Raw genomic sequence first — 26,269 nt, 5'->3', positions numbered from 1 at the left:
TCACACTTAGCCTTTCAAATTAACAAACTACCTTGATTGAGCGTGATTCAAGTACATCCAACAACCATGAAGATAACTTAAGAAATTTGCAACAAAACACCATAACTTCAATATTTTATTGATTTCCAAGTCATCATATACAACAATTGCTTGAATTTCTCTCTTCAAGACTCAATCTTGCTACAAAATAAAATTGCTTCTAACTCTAATCTCTCTATTACATCAACTATTATCTCTTAAACTATTCACTATTTTTAAATGAAATGAAAAATGGGAGTATAAATAGCATCCCCAGTTACAATGAAAGGTCCAGATTGAAAATAAATCAATGGACAAGATCATGACACCTAAACCCTAATTAGGGTTTGTTACAAATGACCTCCTTTTTATTGAACAATATTAAATACATAGCCAAATATTAAATTTGGCACAAAAATCTAGGAGGTATCAACCAATGAGAAATAAGATGTCATGTCATCTGTAACAACCTTTCATCTAGAATCTTATTCCCTTTCCAATTCTCTTTCTTAGCATATGCAATGAATTTTGTCACGATTCCTTCGATTTCTGTGTTTGGAATCTCGGGAAGATTCTTGATACTCTCTTCTAAGTGGATAACCTAATCAAATGCATCTAGAAGAGCCGTGTCCCAAGTAGGTTCAAGTTCCTTTGTTCTATCAATCAGGAGCATGGTGGCATACATCTGATCATACTGCTCATCTGTAACATCTGCGTCCTTGCGAAAGATGATCTTGATTCTATCCTCAAATTCTTGTAAATCCACATCTGTCTCGACCTCGATCCTTCTGCCAAGAATGGTACGAAGTACTTCAAATACTCTGTCCTGGATCGGATTGATCACCTCCTCAACTTGACCACATCTAACACTGATGTCCTCAAAGAGAACACTCTTTATATGGAGTAAGGTTGACCACTGAAACAAACTGTGAGAATCACCTTCTAAGATCCTCTCCTGCGCTAAAATTCTCCTGGATGTGTGTCTTATAACTTTCAAGACAGGGATGACAACGTCCTTGGTATAGGCAAACGCAGCTACTGTTGCCATCAATCTGTGAATAATCTCAAGAACTTGGATAGCCTGATGGGTGATCTTCGACATCCTTGTAACAAACTCAATAGCCACCGTGTGAGACCTATCCATCCAACTACATGTACGCTGGACCAGGTTCCTGAATCTTTCTGCTTCATTGATCGATTGAAGGGGCAATGCCTGCAATGGTGATCTAACTGGATCCTGACGTCCCAAAGGTTCATTGATGTGACTGAAATATGTCCTCCATGCACCGACCTCTCTCTCAAGCTTTCTATTCTTTTCTACTTCTTCTCTAAGCTTGTCCTTCAATGCCTCAAATGTGTCGGTGGCATCATCTAAAGTCTGCTCTGCTGTGGATGGTCCTAACTCAATAGTCTGTATATGATAGTCCTCTGCTAGGATCTCACCCTCATATTTGTCTGCTGCTGGTGTAGCTATCTGCAGTTTTCTAGATCCAGTCTCATCTCGAATCATCTTGGACATCTTTGTAGCCTTCTTCTTCTCTGTTGTCATATGTGAACGTCCAACAAGGCTCTCTAAATCAATTGCACTGTCCTCGTCCTCAATTACGATCACCTTGGTTAATCTTTCCTTCAACCAATCTGGGATATTCGATCTTGTCTCTTGAACTTGAATTTCTTTATGTACTATTTCTTCTTGTCTGGGAGGAGATGTTACTTCGTTATCATTGTCTAAATCATAGTCTTGGAGAGATCCATCGGATGAAACATGCTGCGCCTGTCCTTCCTCTAGTCTGTCATTCTGTACCATCGATTCCATGGACTCTTCTACTCGAATTGTTCTATCCTCTGGTCTAGAAGAAGTACCTGGTGCTTGATCTTTGTTGGCATCTTGCTTTTTCTTGGAAGACTCTTTCTTTTCTGATCTTTCCTTTCTCTTCGAACCTCTCGAATGGAGATTGCCCTCACTGGCACATCGAAGGTTACCTTCACCTGAATTCCTAGGATTAGGATTGCCTTCACTAACACTGGCTCCACCTTCAGCTGGTTTTTCTTCCAAAGTAAAAGACATAGCTATGCCTTGTTCTCTCAACTTCTGATGCTGAACGTCTACCCATCTGCGAGTACAAGACAAGACTGGTGCCATCAAATCATCTAAATCCACGGCCTCGGGCTCATTCCAATTCAAACTAATTGTTTTACTTTCTCTATCATATGAAGATTGGATGTGCCTGCCGTTGTCCTGAGCTTGGTCGGCCACTCTGTAAATCTTACATTTCCTGATGAAATCCAAAGGCAATCTAGAATGTATCTTTCGTTTCACTTCGAGATCATCTAGGAGATTCATCATAAAATCTTCAATTTGGTACTCATGTCTAAATCTTCTACCGACCGTCTCCTCTAAATGTCCATGTGGATCAAAACTATTCCTCCAAGCAAAAGATGAAAAAGGATACAAGGCTAACTCCTTCTCTGCGTCATCCATGGCTAAGACATTAGGACATACCTCAACTGAATTACCCAAAATAATAGGTACCTGAACTCCATTCTGATGTCTGTGTCTGAATGCCTTCACATATGCTGCCAACTGCCTTGTTACTTCAAGTAACACAATTCTGTCTGTCGGGTACCTCGGCAACATGTATGGAGGTAAAGGACATCCATGCACTCTAATGTAAGTGAACTTGGGAAACTGAATGAACCAAGCACCGTACCTCTTGATGAATTCCTGGGCATCCTGAGATAATCTGTTGTGAATCCCTCCTTGCAACGTCCTTGTGATGTTCATCGTGAAAGTATCATTGACTAATTTGTAGTACTTCCCTGGTGGATGATGCAAGTAGGTATAGGATTCACAAACTCTGACCTCGCCGGGTCCTCTTCCAATCACTCCTCTGTGAGGTAGTCCTGCGTACTCAACGCTCCTGATTAAGGCATAGATGACGTATGAACTCATGTGGAAGGACTTAGTAGCCCTGAGTCTTCTCAACTGTACGTCTAAGCAATGGCTAATTATCCTAGCCCAATGTATTGTACCCTTTCCTTGAACAATCACCTGGATGAAGTAAAACATCCATTTCTCAAAATAGAAGGCATGAGGTGCTCCTGTAACTCTGTTGAGCATGGTAATCAAATCTCTGTACTCCTCCTGGAAATCAATCCTGTGTGGTGTGTTCGGTACTTTGCTCAGACGGGGACGACTCTTGAGTAGCCAGTTCTTGTTGATTATGCTTAGGCAAGCATCTGGATCATCATCGTACACTGATCTGGCTCCTTCAATGCTCTTGTATATCATGTCCCTGTGCTCTGGAAGATGGAAGGCTTCACTTATGGCTTCCTCTGAAAGGTACGCCAAAGTGTTTCCTTCGTTGGACACAATTGTCCTGGACTGTGGATTGTAGTGACGGGCACACTCGATCATCAACTCGTGGCACTGAATAGCTGGAGGAAAACCGGCCGCCTTAATGATGCCACTCTCTATTATTCTCCGGGCGACAGGTGATGGCTTGCCGATGTAAGGGACCTCTCGGAACTTCTTCGTGCTAAAGTTCCCCAAGTTTGTATCTCCAATGTTGCTCCACTTAGACACGATCTTGGTCTCCACTTCTTCGGTCTTCTGATCTTCTTTCATGAGAGCCGAGCGGCTGGTGGATGCTCCCGCCTTTGGGGTTGCCATACCTACACAACATTTCATTATAAGAGATAGATTTTGCAATAAATAACGTAAATAAGAGAGATAAAATTTAGGAAACCTCATGATAAGTCTCTAGAGTCATCATTTCCTAAAATACAACGATTGAGCCAAGAGATTCAAAATTCAAAATTTCAAAATTTGAAATATGACGATGAATGAATAAAGCAATAACAATTAAATCGCCATACCTCGATAGAGAGCTAACTCTAGAATGCAAAAACAAAATTTGCCTAGGCAAAATTGAGGTATAAAGTAATCTTCAATATGATCTCCTCAAAATTGACTTCGCCCCCCTGGAGAGAACGTGATCTTCAATTATCGCCTTTGACGTGGTCTCAAATGGATCTTCAAGTTCGCACAAACAAATCTCCAAGTTTCGCACCTTCGACGTGGTCTTAGATGGATCCCCAAGTTCGCCTTTGGTGTGGTCTTCAAATTCGCACCACCTTTTGATAACTAAGCGCCACCTTTGGATGAATGAAACTCGCACCACCTTTGGTCTTCAACGCAATTCGCACTCAGCACTTCCCTTCGTCTTCCTCAATTCGCATGTAGAAAGGTAAAATAATGATGTAGAAATGATAGTTTTTACCCCCCTTTATATAGCGCTCACATCACACTTCACCCTCAAGGCCGACTTGATAAAATAAAGTAATTTCAAACGATTTTTAAATAAAATAACAAGGCCGACTGACATGCATGAGCGTTCTTATTCGACTTTTAATTGTTTAATTCATTAATTAATTAAATGCCTTTTATTTTAATTAATAAATTTCGATTTTTTAAATCAAGGCAAAATAATTAATTAATGCAAAACGCCATATTAAATGCCAATTAAATAGGACTTTAAATCTTATCGAACTTTGGCGTTAAAATGAATTTAAAAAGGTTTATTTGGCGCCAAAAAATTTGAAAATGAAGTGGACGTACCTCATCGCCCTGGTCCCTTGGAGAGGGACAGGAGCGATTCACCATTTTGTCATGATTCTTGCGTTTTCAACGTTCAACTCCTTCATTTCCACGTTCTAAATCGATCATCTGGTTGGGTTCTTCGAATTAGATTGCCTTGCATGTGCGCATGAGCGTCTTTAGATGTATCATCGCCCTTGTCCCTTGGAGAGGGACAGCAGCGATCTCCATGTTTCCACGTTCATCTTGCATCTTTGATCTTCGAACTTCCATTGCTAGGCGAATAACATCATTGCTAGTCCATTCCGCACACGTCCCACTTGCTTTTGCAAGGTACCTTTGATGCTATAAGGATCATCGCCCTTGTCCCTTGGAGAGGGACAGGAGCGATCCTAAGGCTTTTGCTTGAAATTCTCCATTTTGATACGATCCTTTCCTTGTATCATCTTCCAAATGCCATTTAAAACCTTGTGCGTCCTTGTCTTAACGTGATTTTCAAAGAATATCATGTGTTTTGCCTAACATCGCCCTTGTCCCCTGGAGAGGGACAGGAGCGATCCATGTCTTTTCTCCGTTTTGAGCTCAAGTTGGTAACATTTGACCTTGGTTCATTGTTTATTGCCTTCGAAATAACGTCCTTTACCTCGTCCATCCTCGCCTTGCCTTGACTTTGAAGGAGTATGAGTGTTTTTGATGAAATCGCTTTGGTCCTTGTCCAAAGGACAAGAGCGATATGGACTCCTTAGCTTGATTGATAATGTTTGGACGTTCAAAACTCTTGCATGTCACTATAAAAAGATGTCTTGAACCTCGTGTGACCTTGAAAAAAACTTTGACTCAACGTAATTTTGCATGAATTGATCAATACACTCAATATCGCTCTGGTCCCTTCCTGAGGGACAAGAGCGAAATTCATCATTGCGAGCTTGTTCTTGTTTTTATCAACTTGCAATTATCTTCAATGCGTGTAATGACGTCCATTCGATCCTCTTGGTAGCTTAACACTTGCTTGTCTTTTGAAATCGATGCCTTAATGGAAATATCGCTCTGGTCCCTTCCCATGGGACAGGAGCGATCTGGGGTCTTAGAGCGCAAATCCTTCCAACGTGACGACCTTGATGCTTGTGTTTGATTGAAAATGCCCTGAAACGTCCCTCGCCACCTTGTCTTGACTTGTGTCGACCTTGAACTTCGGAGGAACGACCTTGAACTTGCGTAGGAAGTATCATCACCATTGTATCGCCCTGGTCCCTTGGAGAGGGACAGGAGCGATCCTCCCTTTGTGGCCACTATCTCACTTTGCCAGGTTCCAAGTTTATATTCAACGGACTCGTCCTTCTTCACTCTATTCGTTCATGCCTTGACATTGTCTGTAACCTTGCAAGAAAAGCAATTATATCAAAAATCGCTCTGGTCCCTTCCTGAGGGACAGGAGCGAACTAGGCATTTAACACTGTTATGGACGTCCCAAAAATCTTCAATTTATATTCAATGCGTTCATCTCATGTTTTCCCTTGTTTTTGAACGTAAACTTGCCTTGACCCTTGTTTGGATTTTGCATAATGAAGGAAATCGCTCTGGTCCCTGGGAGAGGGACGAGAGCTACAAGGTACCTCGCCCTGGTCCCTTGGAGAGGGACAGGAGCGATTTAGTCAATATAGGTCATTATCCTTCGTTTTTGCATCTCAAATTATATTCATTTGGCAAAGCATCTTCCTTTGGACCCTTTCAAACTGTTAAGTTTTCAAAATCTTGCAAGGACAAGGCGAAATTTGAATTGTAGCTCCGGTCCTTCACTGAGGGACAGGAGCGATTTTCCTCCTGGAGGCATTTCTGTGCTCATGAAAATCTTCAATTTATATTCAATGGAAAGATCTCGCCGTTCTCCATCACTTCCAACTTGAAATTTGTCTGGATTCTGCAGGGATGATGAGATATTTGAAAATGAGCTCCCGTCCTTCACTGAGGGACAGGAGCGATTTTGCTCCTACAGGCCAAAATAACAAGATTTTTCACATTTTAACACTTCACGAGGCAAAAACAAATCAATTCCAATGCCCAGGATCAAAATTCAAAAAAGTCAAAATTTGGTCAAAATATTCAATCGGACAAAAATTCACATTGACGGTCAACACTTAGACAAAATTTAAGCTCTGCATGAACATTCCAATTGAAAATTAGACCATTTTGGCGAAATCATTGCATTCAAAATTTGCATTCTAGAAAAGGAAGCTCAAAAGCTCTCAAAAAGGACTGGATTTTGGCTTGAAAAGACAAAATTTAAAACCCTAAGGCTTGGCCCTAAATCCAGACAATCAACTAACTAACAAAACCCTAAAAACGAAAGCGAAAACGCGAGCGAAAAAACAAGCAAAAAGAGGGGGTCCCCATTTGCGATGGGGCGATGTGTGAAATGGTCACAACACTACCTTAAAGCAATCGCTCCCGATAAGGCGCCCGCGGTCCCTTTAATGTGGGGGCATACACTCCACTCATATTTTCCTTCTTTGATACTTAGAATTACTTAGTGAGCTTTGTTTTGCTTTGTAATCTTTGGTATCCTTGCTTTCATGACTCATAGTGAAAGGAACTTTGCTACTTGCAGTCATGGTTCTCCCCTTCTCGATCTTCCCATTTACTTTGTCAATCGAAGTCGTAAGATCCTAAGTCCACTGGGGGCTTGGCGCATCTTGCCTCCTTGACATGGTAAAAGTCTTTCAATCTTGTTTCGTTATACTTTACCGGCAAGTATTGGCGTACACTTATACTCAGGCTAAAGTGGGGGCTAAATGTAGTGGTTTTGAAGTTCTTTGCCCTTGTCTCTTTCCTTCTTCCTTTTCCGAAACTTCGGAACCTCGAGGTTCTGAAGTTCTTTGTCTTAGCCACTTTCTTTCCTTCTCTGGAACTCCGGAACCCCGAGGTTCCGAAGTTCCCTTCCTTCCCTTGGCTTTTCTACAGTTTCTTCGGAACTTCGGAACCCTGAGGTTCCGAAGTTCTTTCCCTAGCTTAGCCCCTCCTCTCCTTAGCCTTTCTCTCTTTTCCCCCAGAACTCCGAAACTCCGAGGTTCCAAAGTTCCTTGTCCCTTTTCTCCTTCCCTCTTCAAAACTCCAAAACCCCGAGGTTCCGAAGTTCCTAGCCTTCCTTTCCTTCGCATCTTCTCTTAAGCTTCTCTTTTGCCCGGAACTCCGAAACCCCGAGGGTCCAGAGTTCCCCTTCTCTCTTTAGCCCTTTCCCTCTCTATCCTGGAACTCCGGAACCCCGAGGTCCGAAGTTTCTCCCCTTTTGCCTTCCCTCCCTAGTTCCCCCGGAACTCGGAAACCTCGAGGTTCTGTAGTTCCTTGCTCCTTCCCTTGACTTCCTCACTTCGGGAGTCCGAGCTTCCGAAGTCTTCGGGCTTCCTTCCAACTGGCGACACTTCCGAATGGCGTGATCAGCACTCAAGGCCTTTAATGCTCTGACAGTTTTAATGACTTGTGCACTTTCTTTTGTGGAGCCACAAGGGTGCATTAAATGTTTTTGGCAAGATTTCCATCAAGGGAGGTACGGGGCCATGCTTGGTGACTTATGTCATGACTGACTTTAGAAGGTTAGTCAATCCACCTTCTCAGGATTGACCTTTGTGGGTATGGCTAGGTTGTTTGCATGTACAAGTCAAGTGCATGCACTTCCAGACTGACATGCAGGGGTCATGATCACCATTGTAACCCATTTTTATATAAGGTTGTTAAGCCTCATTGTAAAGGGCTCTCTCCCTATTGGCTTGATCTTTCTTATGCTCTTCTCTTCTCTTCTCTTGAAGACTTGTAATTATTTTTGCATTTCTGTAACTGTAAGTTTGGCCTTTGGCCTTTGGATGAATTGAAACTACCATTTTTGCCTTACTTTAACTTATGCATGTTGTGTATGTGTTCTTACCTCCATGCTCTTCTCTTCTCTTGAAGACTTGTAATTATTTTTGCATTTCTGCAACTGTAAGTTTGGCCTTTGGCCTTTGGATGAATTGAAACTACCATTCTTGCCTTACTTTAACTTATGCATGCTGTGTATGTGTTCTTACCTCCATTATAAGTGTATGTTTGTGGTTTCCTTTCACATGTATGCTGTGTTAACTTGTTTTCTGAGTGTGACTTTGTGGGAATCCTTCTCCCCTCTTCATGGTATGATATATAGAAACAAAGACTAAATAATCACAACCAAGTTTTGATAGTACACTAAGAATTAGACATGGATCCTTTTTCTCAATTTATAGTATTTCAGTTGTGCTCTTTATGATTTGAATTGTAAAATGAAGCCCTACATGTTATTTTCCAATTGATAGCCTTGTATTTCATCTCATTTGCAAAAACAAATTCTAGCTTGTCTCATACAACATTAGGTGTGCTAAATGTTCAAAATGAAAAAATAAATATTCAAAGATACAATTAGACATTAGAACCCACGTGTTTCGTCACATTTGTTAAACCAATTAACTTTGCCTGCATCCAATCCTCATTCTAGCTTTATCACGCAATCTTTGCATCTAAACTTTGAATGCAAGTTATTAAAGCTTGAAAGTCCATATGAAACTTCTTTAGTGAAAGAAAAATGATCAGATTATATCAAAAAGATAAAACATTTTCTGGGGTATAATTAAAACAAAATAAGATATAAAAATTGAACACCATACAGAGAACCAATAACCTCAGGAGGAAATCTTTGTATAAACTTAGAGGACATTTTTTGGTAATAGTAACTAATTGGTGCATCATGAAACTAACCCTTGTCAATAGCTGGCTTTGCTGCAATAAAATTGCAATCAATAATAACACTGATGAGTTGTTGCTTCAGATATGCCTGCAAGCCAAAACATATTTCAGAACAAAACATGTAAGACCAGATTTTCAAATTACAAACATGCATAAGAAGGGAAATTATTGCTTACTGGACACTTGCTGCTAAATTCTAATGTTAAATCTTCAAAGCATTTGTTTTATCATACATTCAGCATAATATTAGAGAAAGAAACAGTTGATACATATCAATTTTTTCTTCACAATGCTTGTTCACCTCTATAACTTAGAAAGGCATATGTGAAAAATCTAACAGCAAAATGGACTGAAAGCGAACTAAATAAATACATAACGAAAAAAATCAACTTAGAATTTACTTAAGAAGGCTTCTTACATAACAAGATCAAAGAAAACTATTTAGATGTTTTTCTTGCCCCTTTATGCACAAATTTTCATAAAGAACAATCACATGATCCACAAATAAAGATAGTATTAGCAGTATTTCCTTTTATATCAGGTTGTATTTATGTTATACATGTAATAAAGGCTTCCTTTCAAATTCTAAAATTAGAATAACTTAAATGAATCTTCCAGAACCAAATCAAGTGTATCTATGTAATCAACAAAATGCAATACAAACAGCAAATAAAGAGCTCTCCATCCACTAAAGAGAAGATTCAAAAAATGGAGCTCCAAAACTCTGCTTAAGGTTGTATAAATATTAACTACTTGCCAAGCACAAGCAAGTTTTTTTATGGACCATTATTGCAGTAAAAACTCACCAAGTTTCTGCAGCAATATTTAGGTGAGTTCTGACAAGTAAACAGCAAGTTCCAGCAAGTGGCCAATTTCAGAAAAGTACTAGCTTATTCCATGCAAAAAAACTTGTGAGAGCAGAAATTTTCCGGCAGACACAGGGAAATGCAGAATAGACACTTGAAAAACATGATTTTCTGGCTTTATAAGCCCTATCTGCTCAAGGTAAAATAGAAAACTAGCATTTAAGCATTGTTGAGCAGATTGGAAGGATTTTATAGTGGATTTGCAAGAGGTGATACCCCTGGACCCCCACCAGAATCATTTGATAGATTTTGTAACTATATTTTGCATAAAATTTATATTTTCTTTTTTTGAAATTTAAGTATTTTATAAGTTGTTGAGTTTTGCCGAGACAGAAAATTTTTGGTCTACTGAATCTGAATCAAGTTGGAGTACATGAAATACGAGCTTAGACATTTGTGCCTAGGGAATATGTTGCAACTATTCATACAAGCCTCTTGCATTGTATGACATTGCAATTTTGTAAAATTTATATATAAAACAGAGATCAAGCAAACTCCAAGCTGACAACTGCTGCTGGATATACACAATAGCACAAACATGCCTTTAAGAGATGTAAAAATACATTAATCAAGCTATTAATTTCTGCAGATCTAAGATAATTGCATGTTAGGTGTATTAAGAATTAAAAGTCCATAATATTAGCATGCAAATTCAGGAAAATAGTATATAATTAAGTTTAAATCAAAATCAAGTGTAGGTTGTTTATGCACATCACTTTTATCCTCAAAATGACCAAATTTAAATGTGACCAACCAGCTTTGGATCAAATCCTGCAGCCAAAGCAAAAACAATATATATACCCAATGAAACTCTAATGAAGAGCTTACCGATGCAAGAAGTTGCCTTGTCTTTGCATCCCATATACGTAAATAGCGATCTAATCCTGCATAAAAGAATAAAACTTGTGAATTTTCCAAGAAACAGCTAAAATTATCACAATCTAAACTGACTTTCAGGCAATTGCAAATCACAAGTCATCATGGAAGAAAATCCAAGTTGAACCATCAACCAACAATATTAAACCAGAATTGGCGAAAGAAATGCAATATATCTGCCATAAGGATTGACTAATGACTATTCATTATAGAACACAGCATGTGACTTTACCACTTAGTCGTCAAACTATAGAGTTCAATGCTAAAATTCTAAAATTGTAGCTAAAACTAGAACTCAAAACTTACTGGAAAAATTCTCTACATCCCCTCAAAGATATTGCTTGTCATGACCAGGCTATAACACATTAAATAAATTAAGAAAATTGCCCTACTCCATAAGACTTCATAATTTTTTGAAAACTAAAATCAAATCAAACATTAAGAGGAAGTGAGCGACCCGGCTACAGAGATTGATAATGTTTATGAGGAGAAAATTCACTAAGAATGTGTTCTCTACATATATGGCAGCAATCTCACATTATTACTACACTGATTTATGCTTAGTTTAATATATTATTAAACACTAACAAGGTGCGATTCCACCCAAGACTCCAGCGGTTTATTTGTGAAAGGGCAAAGGACAGGTTATGAAGGGCCGCCTCTTGCAAGAAGGATTGTGACTTTTAAAAAACATGACTCCTCACCACCGATGGAGATATATATATATACAACACATTGACCACTCCAAGGCATCATCGAAGGGAATCAGCAGCTTCCATAACAGAAATCAGAAATCAGATCAACGATAAGATCAGATCAGAACTGTTATTAAGTTACAGGCTGTAACATTCTATTTCCTGGGTACACTTGAATAATTGTTTTATATATATGTTTCTGCACTAACACCATGAATATTAGACATAGGCAGTAATATGATTTCCAATTTACAACAATCAATCAAGGCAGAACAAGGAAGAGAATGCAAGGAGGGGGAACAGCTATAGATTCCTCACTAGGCCCACCACCTCATATAAAATGGCAAAAGGCCACAAGAGGCCAAGAGGGATAGGCCATTCCACTCTTGGGCCTAGGGTAGAGGATCACTTTGGGACACCCCTCTTGCAGCTTCTCCTTCGATCAGTACATTGATTGATTGTTGGGATGAACCAAAGTGAGATCCAATCATAAGAGGGTGGAGAGGGATGGCATGATGAGGAGGAACGGCTGTGGAAGCCTCGCTAGGTACACCAACTCATGTGAGATGGTGGAAGGCCACATGAGGCCAAAAGGGATGGGATATCCGCTCTTGGGCCTAGGGTAGGGGATCTCTTTGGGTACCCTATCATGTCTCCTTGTCTTATACCCCGTTATGGTTGAATTCAACATAGTAGATTATATTTGTTATATGTTTATGAATATATGGTTTTAACCCTAGTAATGGATTTATCTTGTGAATTATATATTTAATATTTGTCTAACATGATTGCAGGTTTCCAACAAGGATTTATCTTATCTTTGGGTGAAATTTACATCTCTAACTATATTATGTTGCTTGTTTTATTGGATTTGTGGATTTAGGGAAAAATATAAGGTGGTCCAGAAAAGGGACGTTGCATTGCTTCTGTTTGCAAACAATAATATAGAAAATGCCAATAGATCAAGGACCCCAGAGGCAGAAACACAAACAAGAATTGTAGATCCACATGATTTGTTATATCACCTCAAATATAGGAAGCATCAAAATCATTGTTCAGGGTAGAGCACAAAAGACAAATAATAGCTTGTAGCCTAAAAAGACATCATATGTTATGTTACAAATTCATTAATAACATCTTTTTGTTGTGTAATGAGCTATTATGCAAATGAACTTTTATTGGCATCTCACTTTTATAACAACTAAGTTGCAGATTCTAGTTTGGATTCTGATTCAAGTTTGTGTATTTGACGAATAAAAAATTGCGGTTGGATTCATTGTTGGTTCATCCATATATTTTTAGATTTTTTATAATTTTATATTAATATATATAATACAACCATCTTAAATAAATATAACTTTTGCTTAAAATATATAATATGAAGATATTAAATTTATATATAATTAGTATCTTCCTATTCTACATATTAATTAAAAATCGTTAAAAAAAATTATAAATTATAAATTATATAAGTTAATTAAATTAATAATATACAATATATTAATTTATTAAAGATTAGATAAACCATAATATTTAAAAATTTAAACATATCTCCCCCAAACATTAGCCTATTATAAATATATGGTACTTCAATTTAAAAATTAGATACATATGTGGTGAAAGAAAAGTACGGGCATGGTGAGGAGTGCCAACAAGATTGACCACAATTAAAAATCAAGCAAAGAACAAAAAAGTACGCTCAATAATAAGATAATGGAAAAAATGTCTACAGTGTGATGGTGAGTTGGCAGATATCCAAATAGATTGCAAATATTGATGACTATGTTGTAATCACCCAATAAAAAGAGAAACAACCAAGTTTTATTATTTTTCTAGGTCCCTAGCCAAATCTACAAAGGACCTAGATCAAAAAGTAAACGGGGAGACATATCAAACCCAAACCAGCACAATAGTGGGGGCATATCATTTGGTGAAAAGTGTTTTGATATTCTACTGAGCCCATTTACATGCAGTGAGGCCTTTGGTAAAGTATTTACATAACTAGGATTTCTTGCTAATCTTTTTGTGCAAAAATTGCCCTAATGCCTTTCTCTGTATCCAAGAATATCACATCAATCAAGAAAATATAATTGCCTCTTCAAGAAATAACTTTTGGAGAAGTGTTTGCAGGTGCACAATTCAAGTAATCATGTTCTCCCTCTGCTTGTTTTACTTTTTCCATTATTTTCAACATTTTCAAAAATATTCCTTGGCATTTGGTGGTGGTAGTTAAAATTACTATTGCTAGTACATTACGAGTATTGGAGCAGATCTCTCCATCCCAAGTATTCAACTTAAGGTTTCCCACTCATTCTGCTCTCATTTTCCTCAATAATTTCTATAGCTACGATACTCCATACTTCGTCTGTTTCATTCTCTTTACATCCACACAAAATAAACAAGTGATCAAAACTTCTAGACCAGCGATGCTCAGTTCTTCTTTGTGAGATTGTCACCCTCCAAATCTAGAGGCTCTAGAGCCCTGATGTTGATCACCTCTTTTTTTCCAACACATCCACGAGACAAGCAACACAATGCTCGCACTTCACATATCAAAGCTGATAGATCAGTTAGGTAGCTTCTCTCAACAAACCATTATTACTTACATTACTCATGTACCACGGCCTCCTCTCCCTCAGCATCATGGCTCTGTTCATTTTCATCACCATGACCCAACTCCATTCTAACAACATGAATGTACTACTTACTAGAACCCTCGAAACCACAAGAGAAGGATCATATTACAAGCTTTTTTCTACTATAGGTGCTACACCAGCCTTGGATGTTAGGGGAGTCTCTAGAGGAAGTTCTTTGATTTCTCCTAGGCTATCCCAGCATGGTCTTAAGACCTTGGATACTGTCATGTCCCCTCCTTGATCATTATTTACATCTTAAATGAAACAATTATTATTTAATATAATATTTTGAATGACTATTTGAAATTTATTAATAAATATTAGTATTTAATTAATATGAAATATAATCCTTATTAATAATATTATTGAAATATTCAAACAAAATAAATAAATTAATATCATCTCACTATTATATTACAACTTGAAAAAATTGTAAACAGTATTGACTAAGAAGAGTTTGAGCAAACAAACACTTATTGGGAGGAAGCTTTGACGTAGCATCCATATCCTCCAAACCCTCTACACATCAGCAAATAAATGTCTGACTGTTTACGACTAGTATAGTGGCAGATGAAGGACCGATAAGGAAGGTATTTATCGAATATGTCCCAGATTGGTAGAACCAAGAATATCATAAGATAACAATTGGAGTGATGAACGAATGCATTAAAGATGTCATTTGAATATGGATTACAATGCATAAGGGAAGGCATCGATAGATAATAAGGAACAACACTATCAATGGTCAAGCAATCGATTTAAGGAGAAGACAATTAATCAAGTAGTTGGCTATTGATGGTGACTTGTCAACCGTATCAATTTGACCAACTGATGATTAGCAGCAACTATGATAATTCAAGGTGAACAACGATTATCTTGTGTATGGCAACAATTGATTCAAACTCCATATTGTCTTCAGCGACAAAGATTTGGAAGATGTGTTTGACCAGAGGAGAAATTACCATAATCAAATACGGTAACATGCAACACAACCACTGAGGCAGCCACGAGTACTAAAACTAGCGATCATAGTATCGAGCCCCTAAATGATATCATGGTCTATGAAGTTTGTATTTGAGAAGTAATTAACCGAGGACCACAATTATCCATATCTAGTAGGCGACTCAATTAAAGATTGATAAGGCAAATTAAGACTAAAGATTAATGATAATCAATGACCATTCAGATATGACATGTACGATTGAAGTGGCAGTGATTGAGAGTTATCTAGAATCGTTAGCATTAATCGATTGATGATGAATAGATGCGTTCTGTTAAGAGACACTTCTCTTGGCTTTCAAACATTGCAATTCTTCGATTTTGGGAGATATTAATAATAAGAGGGTGGTTCGGTTGAAGGTGGGGGAATGGACTGGAAAAATAGACCATTGATGAGTTTGGAACAGCACTGTTATGGAGTTACAGCAGTAATATCTATGTTCTCATTGGTATACATGGGATGTTCTTAATATGTATGCTTAATTACATGAAGCGTGATAACATTCTTATGCAGAATTTAATATTAATATAATCATAAATAATAATATAATAATTATTATAATACTTTATAGAAATTGTTCTACAGTAAAAATATATTATAAGAATAACTGAAAATAAATAATATATACAAATGCATAAATATAAATATATATATAGAAATAATAAATTGAATGAGCGATTTACGGATTGAACTATGGAATGACCCTTATTTGGTTCATGTCAAGATGGATTGTTCCCTAATCGACCTAGTTTAAGTCATAAATGTATAAAAAATAGATTAACTATGGCTAAATAGGGTCTAGACTCTAAACACAGTAGGGGACATTACAGATACTCCCTGGTGAGTATTATCTCACAGTGACCAATGATGGCTATAACAACTCCTCCATTTCAGTCACAGATAGGGATCTTCAATGAGATTTCCTTCTAGTTTTCACTGACACATACTTTTGGTGCTCTTGTTTGCCCTTCATTGCTAACTATTAGCAGCACAATGCTTTTATAGTTTTATTTTGTCTTATGTACTTTTATAATTTTGATTCTAGGGTTCTCTCTTCATAGAACTTTCTATTGTTAATTGCTCTCACCTATAGTTCCACTAGCCTACTTTTGGTCATTTATGGATAATAATATAATTCCTTGCTTTGTTTCTTTCTTTCTTCTCTCTTTTGTTTGTCCTTAGCTCTTAACCTAAAATGCAAGTGCAATTTCCAAAATCAGAAGAATGAGGTGAATTTATGACATAAAAAGCCAACCCTACTAAACTAGATTCTGTGGAGCATTTAGGGTAATCGCTTATATGGTTGCAGCTACAATGGACTATTCGGAATTAACATATTGTCTATGAACTGCAAAACATGAATGCATGCATTACGAAACCAGAGACACAAATTTGAGCTCTGAAAACCCATTAGTTAATAATATCCGTTCAGATATGATAGATAATCCTTCACATATGGGCATAGAACAGAGAGCGTTCTCAAAGGAGAATGGAATACACCAGAGCCTCTGACAGCCTCCAGATGAAAGTACAACAATTCAACTGTAGGAGATTGAAGAGGATGTCTAGATGCATAAGCTTCAAATGGTCATAATCAAATAACAGAAAGGTCATATTAAGGGCTACATAGAGATAGCACTAGAAAACCTGGATAGCCCAATGCACACAGGAAGCATTACAAGTAATGAAAAACCAGTATAACAGTAATGATAAATTTGTGGTGGAGCTTTTGAGAAAGGCTGACAAAACATGAGACAAAGCCTTTGGTGTTTTGTACTTTTATCAAAAGGATATGGCAATCAATGGATATAAAGATAAGTTTCAGCTTCTTGAATCCTGGGTAGAGCTTAAAAAATGTAAATGTAAATAGACTGTGATGACTTTCAGAACAATCAGAATTCTGAGACAAAGAATTTATACTGTTAGTATTTGATTTAACGAAATATAAACTGATTTTATTTATGTCTTATCAGTTTGCCTCTGCAGATACAAAGACCAAGCAATTATATCTTCTACATTCACCGCGTGTATTGTCTGACGTTATTCCTCATTCAACGAGGGTGGCGGATATATATTACTTGTCTTCATTGGATCGTGCCTCCACAGGGGGTCACGATCCTATGTGGAACCACGTGGTTCCACATAGGGTCGTGACCCCTGTGTGGAGCCACGATCCTTCTACACCGGCAGGATTACTTAACCAAACATAACAATAACAAACTAATGTGTTAGTTTAATACTCACTTACATAAATCTCAATTAAATCGCAAGTATATCAAATCGAATTTTTGGGCGTTAATAACCAGATTAGTTACGACTGAGACTAATTTTAACACTCCCTCTTCGTCTTAGGAGTATAGACCTAAAACTTAATTTAGCTCCACACTAATTTCATGATAATTACATCACCTAGGTGTGAAGAATCAGCCTGTGATTCTAAGGATATACTCACTTTGATATCCCTGTTTTAAGTATCGGCCTATGATACTAAGGATATACTCACTTTGATATTCCTATTTTAAGTATCAGCCTATGATACTAAGGATATACTCACTTTGATATCCCTGTTATAGTATGTGCACTGACATTAATCCACTTACATAATGTCTACTATAACTTATCATATTACTGATATTCAAATTGTCTGATTTTCAGTTTATATGATCTTCCAAACATTTATAAGATCGTCACCTTACAATGTTAAAATACAAGTGTTCATTAACTAAAGAATCGTCATCCTTTAGGAATGAACACAGGGAAAGGTTACATACTTCATATACTCAAATATATGACCAAGAAGTTTACATAATTTTAGACATCAATTACATTTTAACCATACCAAGGTACCTCCTGAAGTGATCAATTGTCACTCTTGCTAGGGGTTTGGTGAGAATGTCAGCTGTCTGATCTCCTGTATTGACATATTCTAGTCTTATTACCTTTCTCTCTGTCATGTCTCTTACATAGTGATATGGGATCTCAATGTGCTTGGATCTATCATGGAAAACTGGATTCACTGAAAGTTTAATGCAGCTTTGATTGTCACAATAAATGATAGTAGGCTTCAAACTTTCACCAAACAGTCCTACTATCAATTTCCTCAACCATACGGCTTCCTTAGCTGCCATGGATGCAGCTATATATTCAGCTTCTGTGGAGCTCTGAGCTACGGATGATTGTTTTCTGCAGATCCAAGATACCATAGCTGATCCTAAGCTGAAACAGCATCCTGAAGTGCTCTTCCTGTCTATCACGCTTCCAGCCCAGTCTGAATCAGAGTATCCATGTAGGTTCAATGCAATGTGTTCATAATGCAGTCCATAGTCCAAGGTACCTTGTAGATATCTCAATATATGCTTTACTGCAACCAAATGTATTTCTTTGGGTTCAACCATGTGTTGGCTGAGTGCATTTACTGCATAACATATATCAGGTCTGGTATTGACTAGGTACATTAATGATCCAACAATCTATCTGTATAATGTTGGATCTGCAAATTTGGAATCTGCTATAGCTTCTTTTAGTTTATGTAGGTTTGTTTCCATAGGAGATGACATTGGCTTACAATTCATCATTCCAAATCTCTTCAGAATGTCAATGGTGTATTTACCTTGATTTAGATAAATACCATCTGGTTTTTGCCATACTTCTAATCCAAGGAAATAATGGAGTAGACCTAAATCCTTCATCTCAAACTCTGAAGCTAGTTCCTGTTTGCATTTTGCAATGAGATGATCTTCGCCTGTAATTAATAAGTCATCTACATATAATATGAGTATCAACATTTCACCTTTGATTATTTTGAAATACAGATTTGGATCAGCAATGTTTTTAGAAAAACCTATCTCTAATAAGTAATTGTCAATTCTTTCGTACCATGCTCTAGGAGCTTGTTTTAATCCATACAGTGCTTTCTCTAACTTGCATACATGTGTTTTAGCATTATTTACCTCAAATCCCTCAGGTTGCTCTAGATATACTTCTTCAATTGTTCCATTCAAAAATACAATTTTTACATCCATTTGATGAACTTTCCATCCTTTAGATGCTGCTATAGCCAGGATTGTTCTGACAGAAGTGTATTGTGCAACAGGTGCAAATGTTTCTTCATAGTCAATTCCTTCCTTCTGTGAGAAGCCTCGAGCAACAAATCTTGCCTTATGTTTTTCTATACTGCCATCAACAGCATGCTTAATTTTAAAGAGCCATTTAGAAGATACAACTGATTTTCCTTTAGGTCTAGGCACAATTTTCCACACATCATTCTTTAAGATAGATTGATATTCTTCTATCATCGCATCCTTCCATACTTGTTGTTTAAGAGCCTCTCCAACACTTGAAGGTTCAGCATTTATGAGGTCTGTCATTAGAGTAACATAGCTAGAGAACTTTGAAGGTCTTTTGCTTTCTCTAAATGTTCCTCTAGGTGCTGCAAAGGATTCTGCTTCCTGTACTGTTTTAGTGGCCCATAGTGGTCTCTTCTTGGGATTCTCTGTTGTAGTGTTCTCAAGTTCCAAGGTGATATCCTCAGGATGCTCCCTCTGAGTTTCAGAAAGAGAATCTTCTTCCAAATTAATGGAATTAGTTGGGATTTCAAGTGTGATGGAACTCCTTGTTTTGTTAATAGTTATATCTTCCTCAAATATGACATCTCTGTTTAATTCTATTTGTCTTTGACCAGGGATGAATATTCGGTAGGCTTTAGATGTTTCACTATATCCTACAAAAATCCCTTTCTGTCCAGTAGGTTCTAATTTAGTTCTTTTCTCCTTAGGTACATGAATATAAACAGGACATCCAAATATTTTGAGATGGCTAATATCAAGTTTAATTCCAATAAAGACTTCTTCAGGAGTTTTGTCACCAATATGAGAGTGAGGACATCTGTTTTGAATGTATACAGCGGTATTAGTGGCTTCTCCCCAAAGTGCAGTTTCTAGGTTTTGATCTAACAACATAGCCCTTGCCGCTTCTACTATTGTTCTATTTTTTCTTTCAGCAACCCCGTTTTGTTGAGGATTGTAGGGTACAGTGAACTCCCTCTTAATCCCAGCATCTTTGCAAAACTCTTTAAATACTTCTGATGTGTATTCCCTACCATTGTCAGTCCTAAGAGTTTTGATTTTCCTACCAGAGTGATTTTCTGTGATAGATTTGAACTCTTTAAATTTCCTAAGAATATCTTCAAATTCTTTACTTTTAAGGAAATAAATCCAAGTTTTCCTAGAAAAATCGTCTACAAAGATTACATAGTATAATGCGTTTCCTAGTGATGGTTCAAACATAGGCCCACATAAGTCAGAGTGAACTAGTTCTAGTACTCCTTTAGTTTTTCTAGAACTGCAGGGAAAAGAGCTTTTAGTGTTTTTCCCTAGTGCACATCCTTTACAAACATCTGAATGAATTGGCTTTAGTTTAGGTAGTCTTGTGACTAATTTCTCCATAGAGGGTAGAGCACGAAAATGCAAGTGCCCTAGTCTTCTATGCCAAATTTCCACTTGATCTATGACTTCATGAAGTAAGGTTTGATTTGGCTCATTACACAATTCATATAGGTGTCCTTGTCTGTAACCAATCACTTGTGCTCTTTTGAAGGTGGATGTTTTTGGCCATGCCATTACCTTTCCTTCTATGAATGAGACTCTATATTCGTCATCCTCAAGTGCAGAGATAGAGACTAAGTTCCTTTTGATGCCTGGTACAAATAGTACCCCGGTGAGTTGGATTGAGATTCCAGACTTCAGTCTGATTGTACATGTCCCGACACCTTTTACAGGATATGCAGAGTCATCCCCTATTGTTACCTCTTCATTTGATCCCTCTTCCATTGAGTCTAGTAATTCTCTGAATCCGGTGACATGTCTTGACGATCCACTGTCTATCACCCAAGTATTAGACTTGTTTGAAGATTGACTTGATAGTGCTGAATATAATACAAACTTCTCAGATTCAAGTTCTGTGTTCCTCTCTACTTCGGCGAATGATGCCTGCTGTTTTACTTTATCAGGACAATTAAATGACATGTGTCCGTACTGATCACATCTATGACATTGGATTTTTGACATGTCTTTCTTATGAAAGCTTTTCCCATGATGGGATTTTCTCTTCTTGAAGTTTCTCTTCTTGCCTTTCTTACGGGAGTCGGTATTCAGAATGTGGAGGTCCTCATCTTTAGTTTTGTGATTTCCCCCTTTCATTTGCCTTAACTCTTCAAGGAGGCAGTCATCCCTTAGTTGATCAAATTCTGTAAATTTATCCCTTGCATTTATGCCTTGTTTGAATGATTCCCAGGATTCAGGTAATCCATCTAGAGTAATCATTGATAGTTCTTGCTTCTCGACATGATAATCAAGTTTTTGCAATTGATCTCTGAGTGAACCTATCCTCATGAAGTATGAGTTTATTGTTTCACCTTTATTTATACTTATGTGGTTCAACTATCTTTTTAGAGCTAGGGTTTTGCTCGGATTGTTTATCTCATACTTTCAAGGGTTTTGAACATTTCATAAGCGTTGTCATATTTTAATATAAGTGGTATTATGTGATCCCTTACTGCATCTCTCACGATTTTTACAGCTTTATCATTTCCTTCATTCCACACAGTTTTCTCAGGTTCGGGCTTGTCTTCTTTTATGAATTTGATTACTTTGTTCTCTTTTAATAGTATCATAATTCTGACTTTCCAAGCCACAAAATTTGCTGCTCCTTTGAGTCTGTCCTCGAATCTGATTGTGTTCGCCATTTTAGAAATCTTCGATATGATATGTCAACTTCGCTTTTAGTCTATTCGGATCTTAAGTAGTTAGGCTTTGATACCATGTAAATGTAAATAGACTATGATGACTTTCAGAACAATCCGAATTCTGAGACAAAGAATTTATACTGTTAGTATTTGATTTAAAGAAATATAAACTGATTTTATTTATGTCTTATCAGTTTGCCTCTGCAGATACGAAGACCAAGCAATTATATCTTCTACGTTCACCGCGTGTATCGTCTGACGTTATTCCTCATTCAACGAGGGTGGCAGATATATATTACTTGTCTTCATTGGATCGTGCCTCCACAGGGGGTCACGATCCTATGTGGAACCACGTGGTTCCACATAGGGTCGTGACCCCTGTGTGGAGCCACAATCCTTCTACACCGGCGGGATTACTTAACCAAACATAACAATAACAAACTAATGTGTTAGTTTAATACTCACTCACATAAATCTCAATTAAATCGCAAGTATATCAAATCGAATTTTTGGGTGTTAATAACCAGATTAGTTACGACTGAGACTAATTTTAACAAAAAAGATAAGTGACTTGATCTGTAATGTATGTACTATGCATATCCCATCTACAAAAAGGATTCAAATATTCATGCACAAGTAAGCAAGCTTATTGTCCTTGGTCAGGAAACCCAAAATTACAATGAAGAACTCTAGCCCAGTGTTTTAAGACTCGTGGACTCGCCATGGACTCGCCACGAACTCGCGAGTCCATGGGAGCCACGAGTCGACTCGCCAAGGACTCGCCTTCTGAAAACTCGTGTCTTTTGCAAGGACTCGCGCGAGTCTTTTGCATGGACTCACGAGTCTTTCAGATGGACTCGCGCGACCCAGGAAAAAGGTCATGCAAGCTTTAAAAGTGAGTTTTTTTTTTTTTTTGCCCTCATTTGGCATTCTTGCTTGGTTATGACGGGTTAGTAGGGTGTGAAGGAGGAGAAATACAAAGAGGAAGATGTAGTCTTCTCTTTAGTTTGTTCATTGTTGTTTTTCACATTTGGAGTTGGACATATCATTATATGTAATTTTGTAAACATTTATAAACTTATGCTACTATTATACATTTTAGAGTTGAAACTATAAGTATGAATGATGAAATTTCAAATATTGTGTGTTTGTAGATCATATGACCTGTGTAATGTTTCAAGTATGGCTCTTATGTTCTCTAAATGCATTAATTTCTTTATGTTTTTTTTGTAAAACTACGGGTCTTTTTTTTGCCGAGTCTTTCGCGAGTCTTTCGCGAGTCTGAGTCCGAGTCCAAATTTTTGGTTTGTCGAGTCCGAGGCGAGTGCGAGTTTTCAAAACTTTGCTCTAGATGATCATTCTTTATCTCAGCCGAAGACTATATAGCATATAAAAGAGGTGGTCTTCTAGATCTTCAACGCCTGGCTAAAAAATGTGCTCCTAATGTTTGCTCCACATCTTAGGAATTCTACTCTAGCTTTCTTAAGATCAATAAAGTTGTTCTTGGGCAAGTTTGAATGTCTCATATTTCTTATGCAAAACTCTAGGAGCTTTGCTCACATGTTGCATTCGGGTCTGTTTACTATTAATTCATGTGGATGGTAATTGCACTCGAGGAGAGTGTGCAAACAGACAATTTTAGAGACGGGCTTTGCCTCTTTCCTTCTTACAATGCAATACAATCTATGTAGGGATTTTCCTTCTCAGGTGGAAGCAGATTTTTTTTAAATGCAGCACAGATTCTCCTCTCGGGATTTCCCAAATGGAGATGTTATTTGAGATCATGTACACAAAACGTATCTCATTCCTAAAGTTGATTCCTTGAATTTGTTAAATTGGTTTTGGGATCAAACAAGCTGAGAAATACGGGCAGATCTTAGTACCACGGCTCCAATTGTGGAAGATTTCAAAATCAATTTGTATGTCAAGTCTCCCAAGACAATAGTTAACGAGAGGATTTTTAAGCAAGATTACTTCAAGCGGAAAGAACGTAATTTCTAGACAGATCTGGGGAGGGGTGAATGGATACAAAGGAAGTCCTTAATCAACAGTGGAAAAGGTGGCTTCTATAGTTTAGGGAATCCAATTCATGTATTCTCAAAAAGAAGAATGTGCTTTATTTAGTCGGTATTTTGCATTATATGTCAACAGGTTGTGTGTTATCTTGAGGGGTTTCTACTTAGAGGTGTTGAGCTTCTTCACCATGCCAATTTTGTCCAAAAATGTTGCTACAAATCCTATGAAGAGAACTTTTCTAAAACCAGGGGTCCAGGTGGCTTTCAGTGCAGATACCAAGAGCAGTTGTAAGAACCTACCAAGGGTTCTCAACTCAGACAACGGGGGTTTAGTTGAACCTGTTGCGTTTTATGTTTCTGTATTTTGCAATTTCTAACAACAAGGCTAGTTTTGAGCAAATAGTATGCAAAAAGCAACATTGGAAAAAGCTGGAAATTAATTGAACTTCATAAAATTAGGATTATCAAACCCTTATTACATCCAATTTGCATAAACATCTTCAATAAAGAAATCAGACAAGACCAGGAAGATTTATTGTCAAATACCTCAGATTTAAGAAACCCCTTATTTATCCTTGCTGCCGTACAGCAGCAAATAATAACAGCAAAATTATTTAACAGTCCAAACTACCCGGAATGGTGAGTTTAGCAGCTCAAACTGAAGCTACCAGCTAGGCGTCTCCTTTAGGATTTATTTCAGAATTTTTGGACTCCTCCAACAAAATCGTACCCTTTCAAGGAAGAAAGGTACGGCAGATCTGCAGGCTATACATGCACAAAAACCCCAGCTGTAAACACACTTATTTCTGCCTCTGTTCTGACTCTGTGGCTGCAATCAATCCTTTGCATAAAAATTAATAAAACCCTTTCCAATCTGCCCAATCTTGGTTTTTGGATAAAACCAACTAAAAGCAAAATCAACTGATATTTCACAGCCTCTGATGCTGCTGCACAGAAATCCACCGCTTTCATGTACCGATACCTTCAGATCATCTGCTGGAAGAAACCCTGCTGAAACCCTCAAGCCAAAGTCTCCTCAGAGCAAACTCAATATCAAATCTTCACATAATGAAAAGAAGACCTAAAAACTTCTTTTATCTCTTCCCTTTAGGGTTTGGCACTAATCCGAATAAAAGTACGATTTGACATTAAATGATGTTTTAACTTTTAATATTTATTTTTGACTATTGAAACTTCAAAAATAAATCTCTTTTCAGTTTAATATAAAAGTGGCCCCATCCGATGAGAAATAGACCCTCACTTAAGTTATGACTTAAAGTGACTTTAAAAAATAATAAAACATTAAAGTTTGTCATTTAATATTTAATTAAAGTAATTAAATATTAATATCTCTCTAAGTATCCATGAGAATTGCCTGCCGTCAGAACTAGAAACTGCCAAGCCATACTCTGCCACTGCCCAACCCACTGGCTAAAAATAGCAGGACTGCTAAAAATAGGTGGTGTCTCAAACGGAGTCCTGGAGACCTCAAATGAAAGCCAATCCTGTAATGCTCACTCTGAAGATGAAGAATCAATCTCCAGGAGACCCTCTAACCAACCTCATCAGCCTACGAGGGTCAGTGATAGGCTAATCCACTCAGTTGATAGATGTCAACTAGAAGGGGACATCACAGCAGTGATAGGGAGGTGGCAAGTGTAGCAGTGTTCTAGACTCTCAACAAGTTGTCTTATTCTAAGGGATTTCTACTCAGAGGTGTTAAGCCTCTTCACCATACCAATTTTGTCGAAAAATGGTGCTACAAATGCCAAGAAGAGAACTTTGCTAGACCCGGGGGTCTAGATGACTTTAAGTGCAGATGCCAAGAACGGTTCCTACAAGGTATCGAAACCACTTCTCAGGTTCCTACCAGTGTTGGCCAACATCCAGCTATTTCTAACCTTCTTCTTCACCTCCACCTTCCTCACCTCAAAGTCTTTCATCCTCTCCACAACAAATCTCCATATGAGGTAATGATCTCCTACCACTATCACTCTTACATCCAATTATCCCCTCCTTCATTTTCCCAAATGGTTGTCACAAATTCTTCGCCAAAACAAGAAAGTTAACAAAGT

The 26,269-nt window shown here is 37.6% G+C and overlaps 1 protein-coding gene across 1 annotated transcript in view; it reads right to left on the bottom strand.

Annotated features, from left to right (window-relative positions):
* Positions 1–26,269, bottom strand: part of LOC131031111 (uncharacterized) — a 125,450-nt gene that overhangs the window by 63,851 nt on the left and 35,330 nt on the right. The window contains exons 10-11 of the mRNA XM_057962144.2: positions 11,059–11,114; positions 9,377–9,452 (exon numbers count right to left, since the gene is read on the bottom strand). Of these exons, the coding sequence (XP_057818127.1) occupies positions 9,377–9,452; positions 11,059–11,114 (132 nt within the window). The remainder of the gene's footprint in view (positions 1–9,376; positions 9,453–11,058; positions 11,115–26,269) is intronic.

Source organism: Cryptomeria japonica, chromosome 7 (assembly GCF_030272615.1).
Source record: "Cryptomeria japonica chromosome 7, Sugi_1.0, whole genome shotgun sequence".
NCBI classification, from domain to species: Eukaryota; Viridiplantae; Streptophyta; class Pinopsida; order Cupressales; family Cupressaceae; genus Cryptomeria; species Cryptomeria japonica.
Note: the sequence above shows the minus strand (reverse complement) of the source record. Positions and strands in the feature narration are given on the sequence as shown.